At 44.0% G+C, this 19,843-nt stretch overlaps 1 protein-coding gene across 1 annotated transcript in view; it reads left to right on the forward strand.

The window, feature by feature from the left end:
- Positions 1-19,843, forward strand: part of LOC139450076 (transient receptor potential cation channel subfamily M member-like 2) — a 69,096-nt gene that overhangs the window by 11,590 nt on the left and 37,663 nt on the right. Inside the window, exons 3-12 of the mRNA XM_071231717.1 lie at positions 1,296-1,897; positions 3,075-3,254; positions 5,277-5,501; positions 6,362-6,572; positions 7,728-7,941; positions 8,192-8,339; positions 9,721-9,814; positions 11,502-11,632; positions 17,968-18,159; positions 19,669-19,833. Coding sequence (XP_071087818.1) covers positions 1,296-1,897; positions 3,075-3,254; positions 5,277-5,501; positions 6,362-6,572; positions 7,728-7,941; positions 8,192-8,339; positions 9,721-9,814; positions 11,502-11,632; positions 17,968-18,159; positions 19,669-19,833 — 2,162 coding nt within the window. The remainder of the gene's footprint in view (positions 1-1,295; positions 1,898-3,074; positions 3,255-5,276; positions 5,502-6,361; positions 6,573-7,727; positions 7,942-8,191; positions 8,340-9,720; positions 9,815-11,501; positions 11,633-17,967; positions 18,160-19,668; positions 19,834-19,843) is intronic.

A 19,843-nucleotide genomic window follows, 5' to 3' on the forward strand; every position in this document is an offset into this window, starting at 1 on the left:
CAAAAGACCAAATAAAAGGAATAAGTATACATGGTTCTACTTAAGAATGAAATTATGAAGCGGTGCCAAGTCATGATTTGCCATATTTCATCAGATATTGCGAAGTTGCCACTTCGGACCAATGTACTTTGGTCGGCCATTGAACACACGCACTACGCTATTTCTATCTCTATAATTCTAAGAACATGTGAAAAGACTAATATATCAACACAATGTTTCTCAAAGTCAAAATACTCAATATATATCAGCTCAGGGGGTGTACGTAAGTTATTGAGAAGAAAAGTAAATGCACGAGAGCGATTGTCGTCTGGTGCCTGCTTCGCTAGAGGCTTGGTGCACGTGCCGTATCTCGTGACGTATGTCGCAAAGATAGTTTACAAAAAGACATTTTTATTATAGAAAGAGGACTTGACTTATCATGGAATTATAATTATGAGAAAGTTAAGTGAAAATTACGAAATATAGTAAGGAAATGTATAATCTGAAAGTTGCAAACTTCCGGAATTCGACGAAGATTAACAAAGTTTACGTGGCTAATTTGGTCACTTCACACTCTGCTAGAGCACATTTAGTAACTTATTTTCTTGATGATAAAAATTGTATTTTTCTTGGCATACAGCCAAACATGTATGGCCCTGTGGCACACTGGAAAAACATTTTGGTCACTTCATAATTTGTAACTTTCTCATTGAGTGGGTTAAAAAATTGATGTCTACTTTTCTGGCTTTTACAGACTGTGTTTTTGCATCTTGACCTTTTGGGCAAGAACATCCATATAAGGCAAGAGAATCACATGATCTGCAGCGTTAGAAATTGGCACTAGTCCTGTAGTCCTTGCCAAACTGCCCAATAGTTAAGGTATCATGAGGACTAGTAGAAATTTGCCATTTTTAAGGGTTTAGCTCTATGTTATCATTCTAAGGACTAGTGGACTAAAAATGTTAGTTTCTACCCCTGATCTGGCCGATGGCTCTGATGGCAGATATCAATTGGATCTGTTTAATTGATTTAGGATCCCGGGTGGTTCCTGAAAACTACAAATTTTGTTTGTCTTATCCAATCATAACCGTGAAGATTCGGGTTAGAATAGGTCTTCAGCAACCTATGCTTGTCCTAAAAGGCGACTGTGCTTATCATAAGAGGCCACTAACGGAATCGTGTGTCAGGCTCGCTGACTTGGTTGATGCATGTCTTTGTAGGCCAGTTACGTAGATTGATGCACATAATGTCAATCACCGGAATATTTACAGACCACCAAACAAACAAAGTTATGTTCTGATCCTCTACTGTTGCAGTGAGTGGTTCCCCTCGAGGGGAAGAATCCGATCTCTACTCGCGTCCCACGTCCTTCCATCAGTCCCCTCAGCTCAGTGTGAGGAGTGGCTCCATTGGCTCCAGTGGCTCCTACAGACTTGGGGGACACTCCAAACTCACACCCAATATCGGCAGATACGTTCCTGGCATGTCTCCGACGTCTTCCAAAGAGGCTGTGAGTGAAGCTCGTACTCCGCCAACTGAGGGCCATCAACCGCTTCTTGTGCAGCTGTCCAGCGGAAAACGAGCGGAACTGTCTCACGTCTCGGATCAGGAACATAGGAAGAGTATTGCAGATTCAAGGTTATCCCGAGGTCGAGACAAAAACGTAAGCGAATCTTTGTCTGCTGTGAAGGAAGATGGGGAGGCGATTTATCCACAGATGTCACGAGTTGGATGGCATAGCCTGGACACAGAGGGCAATGATGATACCTTCTATCATGGCTTGAATCCTATGTATGCAACGGTCACCAGCAATGCCTCCGCCTTCAGTCGAGAGTCTTCAGACATGGCCTACATTCCGAAATTCCCTGGGGGAGTCCTACACTTTGTACAGGAAGGAGACTCTGTCTTCAACCAGATGGTCAGTGTAAGCTGTAGTGTCAGTAAGGTTGTCATACAAAGCACATTTATAACATGCAACTTGATTATTCGCTGTTCAAATACAGTAGACTACGGTTAAAACGAACATGCTTAGAACGAACTGACGGATATAACGAACTTGCTTTTTGGTCCCAACTATTTGCTGTAGTTATGCTGTATATATGCTTATAGTTATAACAAACTATAGTTATAACGGACTAGAATTAGTAGTCCCTTTGAGTTCGTTTTAACCGTAAATTACTGTATTCCCCATTTTGCCTGAATTTCTCACATTGTTATCCGCATTTGGCATTTAATCTAATTTCTCACCAATAATTTTGTATAATTCTGTAATCCTCATTACCTGTACTTAATATTGTACATACGGTTAATATTGTGACTATTCTCGTCTTAAGAGGCGACTAACAGGATCTGGTGGTCAGGCTCGCTGACTCCATTCAATCTAGGCCATCTATTAGCCTTTTCAGAATGTTCGTTTATTCCGTTTTCAAATTTTTAATTGAGAATGTGTCAAAATATGTTTCAAAGCATAGTCACCAGTTTGAAGCTAGTGCTGTAAAGCATAAGAAAGCTTCCTTCTGATTGGCTTATGTCAACTTCTTGTCAGTTATCTCATTGGTTGGTCAAAATTTGCGAAGGTCTGTCTGATGTGACTGGTAATGGGATGTCCACAGATCTTTGTTTTGTGGTAGTGAGAACTAATATCTGGTTTTAATGAGATTGTATCACAAGGAAATATATCTTCAATGAAATTGCCTCAAAATGCTTTGCAGATCATCATGATGTCAACGTTTACTATGACAACACAATTAAATGACATCTTTAATCTCTGCCACTGAAGCTGTACTATTTAGACTCAAGACTGGTTATTACTGTTACAAACTGAAAAAGTGGGAAAAATGATTTTGGATGATAAACAGAATCTCGACCTCATGTCTTCCAAACTCAAATTTGTCAAGACTCAGATATTTGTAATTTTCATCAACTCGTCTTGATATATTTTGTCTCGGAAGACCCCCGGTGAGATTCTCTACGTATTTACAGTGTGAAGAAGTTCTCAAAAGTTCAGTTAGTGTTCCCTTTTATGTGCAAAAGAATAATTGATTTGGGGATGGAGCAGTACTGTGAGTCACTTCTAGACATCGGTTTGTTTTCAGGATCGTTATTATGTGTGTATACCTCGAGACAGCACGGTAGATGATGTTGCAACCTACATCGCCGGTGGCTGGCGGCGGCGTACTCCCAAGATTGTGCTGTCTGTGATCAGCAGTGTGCAGTACTTCAAGGCCTGGGAGAATGAGAGAAGTGTCGACAACTTTAAGAGAGGACTCATTCAGGTGGGCGTGTACAGGGAATCAGGCTAAAGCGGTTCAGACTTAAGGCACAGGATCATTTGAACCAGTTCAGACTTACCAACACATGGTCAAACTGTTCAGATTACATGTGGTCACTTTAACCAGTTCAGACTTACCCACACATGGTCAAGCTGTTCAGATTGCATATGGTCACTTTAAGCAGTTTCGACTTACCCACACATGGTCAAACTGTTCAGATTACATATGGTCACTTTAACCAGTTCAGACTTACCCACACATGGTCAAACTGTTCAGATTGCATATGGTCACTTTAACCAGTTCAGACTTACCCACACATGGTCAAGCTGTTCAGATTGCATATGGTCACTTTAACCTGTTTCGACTTACCAACACATGGTCAAACTGTTCAGATTACATATGGTCACTTTAACCAGTTCAGACTTACCCACACATGGTCAAGCTGTTCAGATTGCATATGGTCACTTTAAGCAGTTTCGACTTACCCACACATGGTCAAGCTGTTCAGATTGCATATGGTCACTTTAAGCAGTTTCGACTTACCCACACATGGTCAAGCTGTTCAGATTGCATATGGTCACTTTAAGCAGTTCAGACTTACCCACACATGGTCAAGCTGTTCAGATTGCATATGGTCACTTTAACCAGTTTTGACTTACCCACACATGGTCAAACTGTTCAGATTACATATGGTCACTTTAAGCAGTTTTGACTTACCCACACATGGTCAAGCTGTTCAGATTGCATATGGTCACTTTAACCAGTTTCGACTTACCCACACATGGTCAAACTGTTCAGATTACATATGGTCACTTAAGCTGTTCAGACGTACCCACACAGGAAAACCCTCAAACAGTTCAGACTTACCCACACAGGAAAACACTCGAACAGTTCAGACTTACCCACACAGGAAAACCCTCAAACAGTTCAGACTTACCCACACAGGAAAACCCTTAAACAGTTCAGACTTACCCACACAGGAAAACCATCAAACAGTTCAGACTTACCCACACAGGAAAACCCTCAAACAGTTCAGACTTACCCACACAGGAAAACCATCAAACAGTTCAGACTTACCCACACAGGAAAACCCTCAAACAGTTCAGACTTACCCACACAGGAAAACCCTCAAACAGTTCAGACTTACCCATACAGGAAAACCCTCAAACAGTTCAGACTTACCCACACAGGAAAACCATCAAACAGTTCAGACTTACCCACACAGGAAAAACCTCAAACAGTTCAGACTTACCCACAAAGGAAAACCCTCAATTAGTTCAGACTTACCCACACAGGAAAACCCTCAAACAGTTCAGACTTACCCACACAGGAAAACCCTCAAACAGTTCAGACTAACCCACACAGGAAAACCCTCAAACAGTTCAGACTTACCCACACAGGAAAACCCTCAAACAGTTCAGACTTACCCACACAGGAAAACCCTTAAACAGTTCAGACTTACCCACACAGGAAAACCCTCAAACAGTTCAGACTTACCCACACAGGAAAACCCTCAAACAGTTCAGAAATACCCACACAGGAAAACCCTCAAACAGTTCAGACTTACCCACACAGGAAAACCCTCAAACAGTTCAAACTAACAAGCAAAGCCTCACCCTCAAGGTTGCTGAAGAAAACAGGATTTTGCACTAACGATATTCCTGACCATTAATCAAGTTGCAATATTTTGATTCCCAGAAAGACACTTGTTGAGCAACTAATACATACTTTACAACAAGACCCATGAAGATCCGGGGTAGAATAGGTCTTCAGCAACCCATGCCTGTCGTAAAAGGCTACTATGCATGTCGTAAGAGGTGACTAACAGGATCGGGTGGTCAGGCTCGCTGACTTGGTTGATGCATGTCATCGTATCCCAATTGCTTGGATCGATGCTCATAATGTCAATCACTGGATTGTCTGGTCCAGACTCAATTATTTACAGGCCACCGTCATATAGCTGGAATATTTCTGAGTGCGGCGTTAAACAACAAACAAACATAACATGTCTTCGATGTATTTCAGGCGGCAAACTTGACCGAGATGTGGATTCTGACTGATGGCCTTGACCGTGGGGTGGCGAAGATGATTGGCAATGCTGTGTACCAGGAAATGGCACGCAGGAAGGCCCAGGAAATGGATGCTCAGGTGGTCAAGAATGTGTACATGGTGGAGAAAGTGACCAAACTGACTGTGCTGGGCGTCGTCAACAAGGAGCACATCGCATATTCCGAAGCTTTGAGCGGAGAGGTATGCTGTGTCTGCCTTTTCTCATTACTAATATTTGTGAGCCGAAAATATTGTCTTTACTTGTCATAAAACTTGTTTAGCTCATCTAATGACCTTCAAAGTTGAAATTATATGAAAGAGATAAACATGTTACTTGACAAGAAAAGACAATAAAGTGTAACCATACATTTCCAGATAATTTTTGCCATTAAACAATATATCACGTGACAAACCACGGTCTGGGTAGTACTGTGGGTACCCAGGTCCTACTCAGTACCCACATGACCTGAGTACCCAAGTTACCCATCCCAGCCCTACATTGAAGCATGGTTAACTGGCACCATATGTGTCAAGTTGTCCATAGTTGGTGGCAACACCACGGTACCATTGTTAGTTGATATGGAATTTGCGTTGGCAAGGTTTCCTTGTATGTATGTTTGTGTTGCAATTAGAAATCTAAATTTGTGTTTTCTTTTTGAGAACATCATGATTTGTCAAGTTCCTGACAACTGTATACAGGGATTTATCAAGAGGCTGATATTGGCCCAGTCATATAAACTTCCCAATTTTGAACTAAAATTTTCCCAATTCATGTGACAATGTATTAATGTTTGTAACTAATAACCAATTTTTTGGCTGTGTAGAAGTAACTTGTATGCGTTTACGACAGACCAATGAATAGAAACAGGTTTTAATGCTTTTAATGCAATCTCAAAATACCCCTGAATTTAAGAAATTTTACAAATTTTAAAAATCCCACATTTGAACAAATAGCATTTATTTCTCAAATTTGCCTGCCAGGGGCACTAAGTTAAACATCCTAGACTCATCCTCATCGGATATATGAAGAAAGAAAGTGCCACTATCCCTCTGAATTGCAGCACAAGGACCCACAGGAACTAGAGAATTCGGGCTACAAGCCATCGTCAGGGAAGTACAACTTGAACCCAAACCACACCCACTTCATCCTGGGGGAGGAAGTCACCTCGCAGGAACTCATCAACTTCCGATATAACCTGGAACTTCGCTTCCAGATGCCCGTGGGTCGTCCCCGGCGATATCGACGGATGCCTTCAAGTCAGACCACCCTGTGTATGTAGAGCTGTGTGAAGAGAGAGGCAGTGAAAGCAACTGCACGGATTGGAAGAAATGCTAATCCACTAAACTAACTAAACTCACACGAGTAATGATGTTGATTAAACTAACAGTACTGTCAGGAATGCGACTGCATGAGCAAACAGTATTTATTCCCAGTGGCAGGGAACAGTGAGGTTATAACAGCTCTTATTCCAAGTGGAAGGGAACAGTGAGGTTATAACAGCTCTTATTCCTATTGGCAGGGAACAGTGAGTTATAACAGTTCTTATTCCAAGTGGCAGGGAACGGTGAGGTTATTACTTTACTTATTCCTATTGGGAGGGAACAGTGAGGTTATAACAGTTCTTATTCCCAGTGGCAGGGAACAGTGAGTTATATCAGTTCTTATTCCCAGTGGCAGGGAACAGTGAGGTTATAACAGTTCGTAATCCCAGTGGCAGGGAACAATGATTTTATTACTTCACTTATTCCTAGTGGCAGGGAACAGTGAGGTTATAACAGTTCTTATTCCCAGTCTTCGGGAACAGTGGAGTTATAACAGTTCTTATTCCCAATGGCAGGGAACAGTGAGGTTATAACAGTACTTATTCCCAGTGGCAGGGAACAGTGGAGTTATTACTTCACTTATTCCTATTGGAAGGGAATAGTGAGGTTATTACAGTTCTTATTCCCAGTGGCAGGGAACAGTGAGGTTATAACAGTACTTATTCCCAGTGGCAGGAACAGTGAGGTTATTACTTCACTTATTCCCAGTGGCAGGAACAGTGAGGTTATTACTTCACTTATTCCTAGTGACAGGGAACAGTGAGGTTATAACAGTTCTTATTCCTAGTGGGAGGGAACAGTGAGGTTATAACAGTTCTTATTCCTATGGGCAGAGAACAGTGAAGTTATAACAGTTCTTATTCCTAGTGGGAGGGAACAGTGAGGTTATAACAGTTCATATTCTTAGTGGCAGGGAACAGTGAAGTTATTACTTTACTTGTTTTTAGATGCAGGGAACAGGGAGGTTAAAACGTACATGTTCCCAGTTGCTGGGAACAGTGGAATTATTACTTTACTTGTTCCCAGTTGCAGGGAACAGGGAGGTTATAACAGTACTTATTCCAGATGCAGGGAACAGTGAGGTTATTCCGTACTTGTTCCCAGTTGCAGGGAACAGTGAGGTGGATCTGGTGCAGACCCACATGCCTACAGTGGAGGGGACCACCACTCCTGTCATCGGTCTCCTGATTCAGGGGGGGCCGGCCGATATTGACCACACCCTTGCCCTCCTCAAGAAGAAGATCCCTGTTATAGTTATGAAAGGCTTTGGTCTGGCTGCTGATCTGATTGCATTTGCCTACCAGGAAATGAAGGAAAGGTAAGCATTAGAGATGCTTCACAATGTTGTGAAATATGCTTTAGAAAGTCAGAAATGGCTTTCACTTTCATGATTAAGTCTCGAAGTACATCCCATAGTAATCATGATATTTTTTTTATCTACAGCAAAAGAAGTTAAAGTGACCTTATAGTTGATATTTAACATCAAGGAATGTGCCCTTCCTTGAAAGAGGTAGCTATTTACAGGCTTGTGTGATGATTTAAATCTTATCATGTATCCATGGTAACAGATCTGATGATGACCACATCAACATGTTCGTCAAACCAGAACTGATGAAGAAGGTCAAGGCTGCATTTCCAAAGGATTTCAAGGATGATGATCTTGCTCGTAATGAGTGTCGGGACAAGATTCTAGAGTGTGCAATAATGGCTCATCAGGTTAGTTTGTGCATGGACGCTGTGGTCAGAGCCTTGTGTGCACTTGTGCGACTTATCCGTTATTCCCACTTTCCCCACTTTCTCAGCATCATCCACTCACTCACTCACTTAACCATTCGCTTGCTGTCCCTATCAGTTGATCACTTAACCTAATGTCGCCTTCCAATTTAGGTAATCTGTGTTCCAGTCTGATTCACGCTACCCATGAAGACCTGGGATCTTCATAGGTCTTCAGCAACCCATTCTTGCCGCAAAAGGCAACTATGCTTGCCGCCGTAAGAGACGACTCTGCATGTCATAAGAGGCGACATTAACGGGATCGGGTGGTCTGGCTCGTTGACTTGGTTGATGCATGTCATCATAACCCTATTGCATGGATCGATGTGTGATGTGTGTGTTGCAGGACAGTCTCACCCTCCCTATCCCCCTAACTGAGACGTGTGATGTGTGTGTTGCAGGACAGTCTCACCCTTCCTATCCCACTGACTGAGACGTGTGATGTGTGTGTTGCAGGACAGTCTCACCCTCCCTATCCCCCTGACTGATGTGTGTGTTGCAGGACAGTCTCACCCTCCCTATCCCCCTGACTGATGTGTGTGTTGCAGGACAGTCTCACCCTCCCTATCCCCCTGACTGATCTGTGGGATGTGTGTGTTGCAGGACAGTCTCACCCTCCCAATCCCCCTGACTGAGCTGTGGGATGTGTGTGTTGCAGGACAGTCTCACCCTCCCTATCCCCCTGACTGAGCTGTGTGATGTGTGTGTTGCAGGACAGTCTCACCCTCCCTATCCCCCTGACTGAGCTGTGTGATGTGTGTGTTGCAGGACAGTCTCACCCTCCCTATCCCCCTGACTGAGCTGTGTGATGTGTGTGTTGCAGGACAGTCTCACCCTCCCAATCCCCCTGACTGAGCTGTGTGATGTGTGTGTTGCAGGACAGTCTCACCCTCCCTATCCCCCTGACTGAGCTGTGGGATGTGTGTGTTGCAGGACAGTCTCACCCTCCCTATCCCCCTGACAGTCTGAGACGTGTGATCTGTGTTGCAGGACTGTCTCACCCCCTCCCTATCCCCCTGACTGAGCTGTGTGATGTGTGTGTTGCAGGACAGTCTCACCCTCCCTATCCCCCTGACTGAGCTGTGTGATGTGTGTGTTGCAGGACAGTCTCACCCCCTCCCTATCCCCCTGACTGAGCTGTGTGATGTGTGTTATGCAGGACAGTCTCACCCTCCCTATCCCCCTGACTGAGCTGTGGGATGTGTGTGTTGCAGGACAGTCTCACCCCCTCCCTATCCCCCTGACTGAGCTGTGGGATGTGTGTTGCAGGACAGTCTCACCCTCCCTATCCCCCTGACTAAGACGTGTGATGTGTGTGTTGCAGGACAGTCTCACATACCTGACAATCCTAGACACTAGCAGTAAGGAGTCGGATCTAACCCACCTCAACAAGTACATCCTTAAAGCACTCTTCAAAGGTGAGTTTCATGTCTGGTGCAATGGTTGCATTCTTTATACTATGTTATCACTGTTATCATTGTGATGCAAACACTCTCTCCTGTACATCCGTGTTCATCTCACTGCTCACAACATAACTGAAGAGCTGGTTATATGGTTTGATTGTATAACATGCTTATATCCTCCAGCTCAGACACGGAAACTGGAATTCGATGGCAGCATTATTGTATAACATGCTTATATCCTCCAGCTCAGACACGGAAACTGGAATTCGATGGCAGCATTATTGTATAACATGCTTATATCCTTCCAGCTCAGACCCGGAAACTGGGGATTCGATGGCAGCGTGATTGTATAACATGCTCATATCCCTCCAGCTCAGACATGGAAACTGGGATTCGATGGCAGTGTGATTGTATAAGATGCTTATATCCCTCCAGCTCAGACCCGGAAACTGGGTTTCGATGGCAGTGTGATTGTATAAGATGCTCATATCCCTCCAGCTCAGACATGGAAACTGGGATTCGATGGCAGTGTGATTGTATAAGATGCTTATATCCCTCCAGCTCAGACCCGGAAACTGGGGATTCGATGGCAGCGTGATTGTATAAGATGCTTATATCCTCCAGCTCAGACCCGGAAACTGGGGATTCGATGGCAGCGTGATTGTATGACATACTCATATCCCTCCAGCTCAGACACGGAAACTGGGGATTCGATGGCAGCGTGATTGTTTAACATGCTCATATCCCTTCAGCTCAGACACAGAAACTGGGGATTCGATGGCAGCGTGATTGTATAAGATGCTTATATCCCTCTAGCTCAGACCCGGAAACTGGGGATTTGATGGCAGCGTGATTGTATAAGATGCTTATATCCTCCAGCTCAGACCCGGAAACTGGGGATTCGTTGGCAGTGTGATTGTATAAGATGCTTATATCCTCCAGATCAGACACGGAAACTGGAATTCGATGGCAGCGTGATTGTATAACATGCTTATATCCTCCAGCTCAGTAATGGAAACTGGGGATTCGATGGCAGCGTGATTGTATAACATGCTTACATCCCTTGAGCTCAGACATGGAAACTGGGGATTCGATGGCAGCGGGATTGTATAACATGCTCATATCCCTCCAGCTCAGACATGGAAACTGGAATTTGATGGCAGCATCATTGTATAACATGCTTATATCCCTTCAGCTCAGACCCAGAAACTGGAATTCAATGGCAGCGTGATTGTTTAACATGCTCATATCCCTCCAGCTCAGACACGGAAACTGTGGATTCAATGGCAGCGTGATTGTATAACATGCTCATATCCTTTCAGCTCAGACCCGGAAACTGGAATTCAATTTCAGCGTTATTGTTTAACATGCACATATCCCTCCAGCTCAGACCCAGAAACTGGAATTCAATGGCAGCGTGATTGTTTAACATGCTCATATCCCTCCAGCTCAGACACGGAAACTGTGGATTCAATGGCAGCGTGATTGTATAACATGCTCATATCCTTTCAGCTCAGACCCAGAAACTGGAATTCAATGGCAGCGTGATTGTTTAACATGCTCAAATCCCTCCAGCTCAGACACAGAAACTGTGGATTCAATGGCAGCGTGATTGTATAAGTTGCTCATATCCTTTCAGCTCAGACCCGGAAACTGGAATTCAATTTCAGCGTGATTGTATAACATGCTTATATCCTTCCAGCTCAGACAAGGAAACTGGGGATTCGATGGCGGGAACAAATCCAGAGGGACCTTCAACTCACTCTGGACTGGAACAGACCTGATCTAGCAAACACTGAAATCTTCAAGAAATATAACTGGATTAATATAAAGGTTTGTTACTGTATGTATAAGAGTATTTGGTTGGACGTACAACACTCCAATCTGTTCCTGTATCACCATGTGTTTGTAAAACAGTTCCATCATGCAGTTTGATCTGTTTCACCATGTGTTTGTAAAACAGTTCCATCATGCAGTTTGATCTGTTTCACCATGTGTTTGTAAAACAGTTCCATCATGCAGTTTGATCTGTTTCACCATGTGTTTGTAAAACAGTTCCATCATGCAGTTTGATCTGTTTCACCATGTGTTTGTAAAACAGTTCCATCATGCAGTTTGATCTGTTTCACCATGTGTTTGTAAAACAGTTCCATCATGCAGTTTGATCTGTTTCACAATGTGTTTGTAAAACAGTTCCATCATGCAGTTTGATGTACAGAACACTCCTGTTACTTTCACCACAGAATTGTGGGGATTCTGGGAGGCAATATGCATGTAGTATGAACAGCTACTAGACTGATAGGAGCTCATAGAAGCAGTCTTGTTCGGCAGGGTGGAACAATCTTGCCTCAGGAAGATGACCTCAGCGTTATGATAGCATTTCATGTATTTATTATATACTACGGTTATAATGAACTCAAAGGGACTACTAATTTTAGTTCGTTATAACCGTAGTTCGTTATAAGCAAATATACATCATAACTAAGGCAAATAGTCGGGACCAAAAAAGTAACTTTTTTACTTATCCTGCATTACTCCTTAATGCATTCACTGCTTACTTACGACAACTAGAAGGACAGCGCTGCGAAGGTCCTGGGTGAAGAAATAAAGTTGTTGTTCTCAAGTCCCAATCAGTGGCCTTCCGTCGCTGTCCTGTGACCTTGATGACACCCAAGGTCATGTTGATCTGCGATTGGTGATGTATTCTTTTCATATTACTTTCACCATGTTGTGTAGTTTTATGTGAATTAATTAGGCGTGAAAAGACTCTTGTCTTTTTTCCCGCCAAAATATTGTTGTTCGCCGCCATTTTAAATTGTGTTACAATCGTTTGCCTGCCAAGGTATTCATATTGTTTACAATTCTCAGCTACACATGTATAACATATTCTTATGTTCTTAAATACTACTAGCTTTGGCATAACAGTGAGTTGCGTATACTCAAATTATTGTATACTTTTTCAACTCGTTAAAAATATGGTTGCTGATAGATTAATATCAAATCTACGGCTTTCTTCCAGTCCCGCTTCATCAACAATTCTTTTATTGCGTACCTAAGTTTATGCGATTAAATAGGTTTTTGTTGGTCTTTTTGGTTTACATTGAGTTGCGTATATGAACTATTGTATACTCTTGCAACTCGTAGTTTTGCCGATAGATTATTGTTCAATTCTATGTCATTCTTCCAGTACCGCCTCATCAACAATGGCGTAACTTATGATTGAGCGTGGTACTAATTGTTGTGGGAAAAATCTTACAAAGATTATCATCCATGTTGTTTGGTCTGTATGCAGATGTGCTCTCCAAACCTTAAATGAAAAATATAAATACCCTTGGTTTACATTGAGTTGCGCATACAAAAATATTGTATACCCTTGCAACTCATAATTTTGCCAATAGATTAGTGTTCAAATTCTTCGGCACTCTTCCAGTATTGTCTCATCAACAAGGGTTTAATTTAATTGCGTAACATACCTTTGAGCATTGTACTAATTGTCGTGGAAAAAACCTTACAAAGATTATCATCCACGTTGGTTGGTTTGCACACAGATGTGCTCTCCAATCTCTAAATGTAAATAGCCTTGGTTTACATTGAATTGCGTATATAAAAATATTGTATACCCTTGCAATTCATATTTTTGCCGATAGATTACTGTTCAATTCTACGGCATTCTTCCAGTACCATTGCTTCAATGGTTTAATTGCATAACTTATGTTTGCGTGGTGTACATATTGTCGTGGAATAATCGCCCAAAGATCTTTATCCACGGTCCTAGGCATGCACGTAGATGTGCTCGCCAAAATTCAAAATGTAATTTTTGTGTAAATCTCTAATCCAACGAGTTTACTATATAAAAGCAGATTACTCACAATCATATTTTGCAGTTATTTCGTCTAGAGACGAGAGGAATGTCACTATCGCAGAATAGCGAATGACATGGTTCGGTCATTACCACCCAACCGTTATTATCGGCAGGTATTATGACGCCTGTGACTGCAGAAGTAAACCATCCACCGAAATAAAAAATAACGGAGGATTTTGTGAGTATCGTAACTGCTCCTATATTTTCAGCCGCCGGACACTTCCAGATACATGTATGTTAATCTGTGACGTCGGCGACAGCACCAGCGTATCAAGATGCTATGATGGGGTTAGATTAGACGCAAGCCTTGATCCATTCAATACCTTTGAGCTTTGTGTCTGATTTATCTGCGCCGAGCGCAGCACTTGACTACAACCCAAGCACTTCTATTACGCAAGCGACGCACGATCAGCTTAGCGCTGTTGCAACATATCCAGCATAGACCTGCACCGAGCGCAGCGTCTGACTGCTACCCAAGCGCTCCTATTACGCAAGCGACGCACAATCAGCTTAGCGCTGTTCCAACATATCCAGCATAGACCTGCGCTAAGCGCAGCGTCTGACTGCTACCCAAAGCTCTCCTATTACGCAAGCGTCGCACGATCAGCTTAGCGCTGTTCCAACATTCCAGACCTGCGCTGAGCGCAGCGTCTGCGTACCAATCAAGGTCTCTACAATTACGTTAGCCCAAAGGCTTAGAGTGTACTCGGTTACGTAACCGGCACATGATCAGCTTAGCACATGTACCCGATTGGGTAGCAGACCATCCCGTGTCAGTAACGCCCTCCCCTGATAACGGGGTAAATAAGAGGGACACCACGAGGTCATTGGAGGAAGACTTCTCCAAAACTCACATTTGCTCCGTCATTTAAGCGACCAATATCGTCAATGTTTGCAGTGGATCAGAATCTATTAGAGGATAACCCTATCTGATTAGATCACTTCAAAACTATGGTGTTTTTCCTACAGCGTCAGTTTGACCACAGGAAAATTCATCGTGAGACCGTTCTGACGGAGATTACCGTTACACCCAAGAGTCTATTACGTCAATCTTGGTCATCTACTCCCCTGTTCAACGAACAGATCGCAGACACGCACGTCAAGTTCCCAAAAATCTTGGAAAGTCTAAGCGGGCTGGCAAGTCAGGGAATTATAAGCCTAGACGCGCGTTTCTCAGGGAAGACCAGCATTCCCTTACTGGGAAAGGGATTAGCAGAGACAAGTCTCAAGGATGATTTCGTACTTATCGCACTATATCATGGTGTCCGTATACGGGTAGAGATAACCCCACCATTGACCACAGTTTGATTGGGAAAATCCAACATTGACATACTGTTGGTAAGAAGAGCTGTAGAGTGGGTTCACAACCCAGTCTTTACACCGGGGTTTTATCCTCACACCTACCTGGTACTCATGAAGGACCCTGACAAGATGAGGATGATCCACAATCTCTCTGTGTTCAACGAACGTTTGATTCTTGATCAGTCTCGACTATCCATCCCAACTGTAGACTTTTCAGGTCCAGTTCATTGGGGTTCACTACCAGTGGTAGTATTTCCCATTTGACATGTCAGTGACACTTATGGCTAGTTACAGGAGTAATGAAGCCAATAACTATCTACACTTGACGAACACTTGGTTCAAGTCGTAGATGGAGGGCGATCTACTGTATCATCAACACATGTCAATAACTGGGATAGACAATCAATGAGGCGAAGTTGGGAGTATTTTCCTTCCTATTGACTTCAGTTCATAGGAGACCTGTTCAAGACAGACCAGGATATCCTATCTGTACCGAGGGACAGATGGCACAAGTTTCCACTTCTTTTGTCATCTACTCTACACCAACGACACACACTTCGCCAGTGGCAAGTGTTGCTAGGGTTAATCACCCGGGCACAGGAGTTAACTAGCATGGGCCGCTTACAACTGTGACCAATTCAATTTTTTCCTGAACCCTTACATCAGGAGTCAGGATCCACTCAAGGCCATCACTCTACCGACTAAGCTAGAGCCTTGCCTCAATTTGTGGCTTTGAATGTCTGCGGAGTCTCTTTATTCGGGTTTTCCCCGAATACACACCTGTTTGTGGACGTCCCCTTTCAGGGGTGGGGTCTTCACTTACAAGACCAGATAAGCTCAGGGCTATGGCCCGGCGCTCAATGGAAGTGGCACATAAACAACTTGGAGTTTGAAGCTTTAATTCTGGCTATATCACATTGGCAGAATCAACCACAGTTAGCCCAACTTGCAATATCCACAGACAACAGCACTGCGGTGTGGTGCCTGTGCAATCGGGGAACAACACTCTCCCACTCTCTACGTCTAAGGACATTCAGGTTTGTTCCATCTAGTGGATCAGCTGTGACTAAAGTTCATAGTTCAGCACATACCTGGATGTAGAAACATACTGGCCGATACTTTATCACGTCCAGACAGGGTGGCTCCCACCAAGTGGAAATTTCTCACAGAAGCATTCCAGTTACTGCTTCAGGAATTCAGGCAACCAAACATTGACTTGTTTATTACTTGCCTAGGCCACCAACTCATGACGTATATCTCCCCGTTGCCGGATCCGCAGACTTGGGCGGTGGACGAGTTCAGTATCACTTGGGAAGGCCAAAAAACTTACACTTTTTTGCCACCACTTTTACTTCCCAAGGTGATACAGGGGATCAAGGAGACAAGGTATCTCGATCTCTCCTTTGGTCGCACCCTGGTAACCGGCGAGAGGGTAGTTCGTCAAGCTCGGAAAAATCTAAAACGATTCACTACCCCTCTAACAGTGGTCCAACCTACTTATCCACCCTCAACAGAAAATTGCCTCACCCAACGTCTGCACGCATGGTTCGTCTTTAAAAGGCGTTTAAGTGCGAAGGGTTATTTCGACATGGGCAGCAAAGCTATAGCTTTAGTTCATCGTTACTCTCCCAGAGACGACGATGACAAGTGGGGATCACTTGAGACTTTTTACAGGGAAGAAAAGAATCAAGACCCTACGATTGCGTCACAATTCCTAGAGGAATACCTCCTACATTGTGTACCCAAAAACACTTGGAAGGTAGCACCATTACTACGTAATTGGCTGCAATTATCTTAGTGTTGGCCGTTTCCGGAAAATCACAATGTGATTAAGGTCATGGAACTACAGGCCATATTATGCTCATTCAGGCTTGAGGATCAGAAGGCCAAGTTCCGCCCACTTGATTGGGACTTGAACGTGGTACTTCGAGGTTTGCGAGGGCCCCCTTCGAGCCGCTCATTGCATCCTCATTTTCAAGCTCCTTCCCAGCGCGTGACACCTTTGTTACACTCTCGGTATAGTATAGAGAGCTCCGCGAATGGGCTATCGCTGTGAGGAGCTTGCATCATTTCATGACCTCACCAAGGAAACAATGGTTTCTCTTGGCATTAGCAGTGGCGGTACGGGTGAGCGAACTACATGTGATCGACTCAACCCGGATCCGTTTTGAGCATGGGACGCACGGAACGGGACATCTAGGATTATGCTGTGATTTTATTGCTAAAATCTACTACCAGGCCAACCCGACCGTTCCTTCACCATCCCACCGATATCGACTATTGTGGGAATCGTACATGGTGAAGTTTTCCTGGGCTCGGTGCGAGCAGTTCGAGTTTTCATTCGACGCTCCAAGACTAGGCGTGGTTCGAGGAAGCGGTCATTGATACCCGTATTTACTTCTAAGAGCTTGGGCGACCGGCAGTGATGTGAAGATGACCTTGGGTGTCATCAAGGTCACAGGACAGCGACAGAAGGCCACTGATTGGGACTTGAGAACAACAACTTTATTTCTTCACCCAGGACCTTCGCAGCGCTGTCCTTCTAGTTGTCGTAAGTAAGCAGTGAATGCATTAAGGAGTAATGCAGGATAAGTATACAAATGTAAAAAATATTTAGATTTTACTAAGTTTGTTATATCCGTCAGTTTGTTACAAGCGTGTTCGTTATAACTGTACTTTACTGTACACATCATATTCAACTGATATAACTTGGAATGTTGCACAAATTGAAGCGCCATCTTGCCTTCTTTATGCAAATGTTGTCCTTGAGAACTTGGTGATGTTTATTAAAATTGATGTGTTTTTTGACTGAATATATGCCCAAAGAGGCAATTTCTTTGTCCGATGGTCCTTTGGGCCAGTATAATGATGTGAGTTGGTAGGCTTTTTATTTGTTATAGCCTATTCATCAGGGATGGAATCTTATTACTATTTTGTTATGGCCTATTGTTGAGACACCCCTGGGTCAGTATCACAGAGGTTGATGTTGTCCATGGTGTTACAGGTCGAGGACCATGTGTTTCACCAGGCGCTGATCAGAACAGGCCGCGAGGAGTTTGTGGAGCTGTTTCTCAACAAGGGCTTCCGGGTCCACCGCTACCTCCACCACAAGCGTCTGCACAACCTGTTCGAGAACGCCCAGGATAAGGAGTTCTTCATCGGGGTCTGTCTAGAGGGTGTGCTGGGGAAGTCTGTGGTAGGTGACATCGGGGTCTGTGTGGAGGGTGTGCTGGGGAAGTCTGTGGTAGGTGACATCGGGGTCTGTCTGGAGGGAGTGGTTGGGAACTCTGTGGTAGGTGACATCGGGGTCTGTCTGGAGGATGTGCAAGGGAACTCTGTGGTAGGTGACATCGGGGTCTGTCTGGAGGGTGTGCTGGGGAAGTCTGTGGTAGGTGACATCAGGGTCTGTCTGGAGGGAGTGGTTGGGAACTCTGTGGTAGGTGACACCAGGGTCTGTCAGGAGGGTGTGCTAGGGAAGTCTGTGGTTGGTGACATCGGGGTCTGTCTGGAGGGTGTGCTAGGGAAGTCTGTGGTAGGTGACATCGGGGTCTGTCTGGAGGGTGTGCTAGGGAAGTCTGTGGTAGGTGACATCGGGGTCTGTCTGGAGGGTGTGCTAGGGAAGTCTGTGGTAGGTGACATTGGGGTCTGTCTGGAGGGTGTGCTAGGGACGTCAGTGGTAGGTGACATCGGGGTCTGTCTGGAGGGTGTGCTAGGGAAGTCTGTGGTAGGTGACATCGGGGTCTGTCTGGAGGGTGTGCTGTGGAAGTCAGTGGTAGGTGACATCGGGGTCTGTCTGGAGGGTGTGCTAGGGAAGTCTGTGGTAGGTGACATCGGGGTCTGTCTGGAGGGTGTGCTAGGGAAGTCTGTGGTAGGTGACATCGGGGTCTGTCTGGAGGGTGTGCTAGGGAAGTCTGTGGTAGGGGACATGGGGGTCTGTCTGCTGTTGCTGTTGCTATGCCTCCACTGTATTCTCTGTGGACAACTCAGATGTCTGGTTTTGCTAGTTAAGACATTCCGTAAGACCCTTCCACAGACGATGTACGTTTCTGGAGATTATCTGTGGTAACTTCTACTGCATCATGACAGATTGGACAGATTCACTGGTTGTTGACTTAGGTTGATACTGGATGAAACAATATGAAACAATCTAAAACAATCTGAAACTATCTGAAACTATCTGAAATAATCTGAATCTAAACAATCTGAATCTAAAACAGTCTTAAACTATTTGAAATAATCTGAATCTAAAACAATCTGAATCTAAAACAGTCTTAAACTATCTGAAATAATCTGAATCTAAAACAATCTGAATCTAAAACAGTTTGAAACAATCTGAAACAATGCAGATAAGGGCTATGATGAACTCTGTTGTGTAGTCCCTATGTAGTGGCAGCGAACTTTTCAATCATGCCAGGGAGGATTCTGGGATACATATGGTCCCTGGCAACCTATGTTTGTCATGCAGGTTGAGTACTTGGGCAGTGGTCAGTTTCAGCGACTTGGTTGATTGCTTGTCAAAACAGTTACTCATAATATCCATTTTTGGTGTATCTGGCCCAGGTTCAAGTATCTAAAGGTCACTGTCATACAGGTGGAATATTACTAAATGGGGCTTTATGCAACAAAATACCAAATAAATATAATTTTCATAACCTTTGAGTTCATAGCGTCCAGGATTAAGATTTGTGATGACCTCCAATTGTAGGACCCGTACGCTCCCCTGGACCGGGAGTTTGTTGAGACTGAGAGCTGTGACCTGAACCGGCTCATATACCGGTGTACTCGACTATCGAAGCTGGTCAACCCTTACACCCTGTCCATGAACGCCCTCGGCTCGTACATCACGGACAAGGATGTGGCTGAGAGGAGGGTGAGATAAA

This window comes from Haliotis cracherodii, unplaced genomic scaffold, assembly GCF_022045235.1.
Source record: "Haliotis cracherodii isolate W230 unplaced genomic scaffold, xgHalCrac1.p SCAF_8, whole genome shotgun sequence".
Taxonomy (NCBI): domain Eukaryota; kingdom Metazoa; phylum Mollusca; class Gastropoda; order Lepetellida; family Haliotidae; genus Haliotis; species Haliotis cracherodii.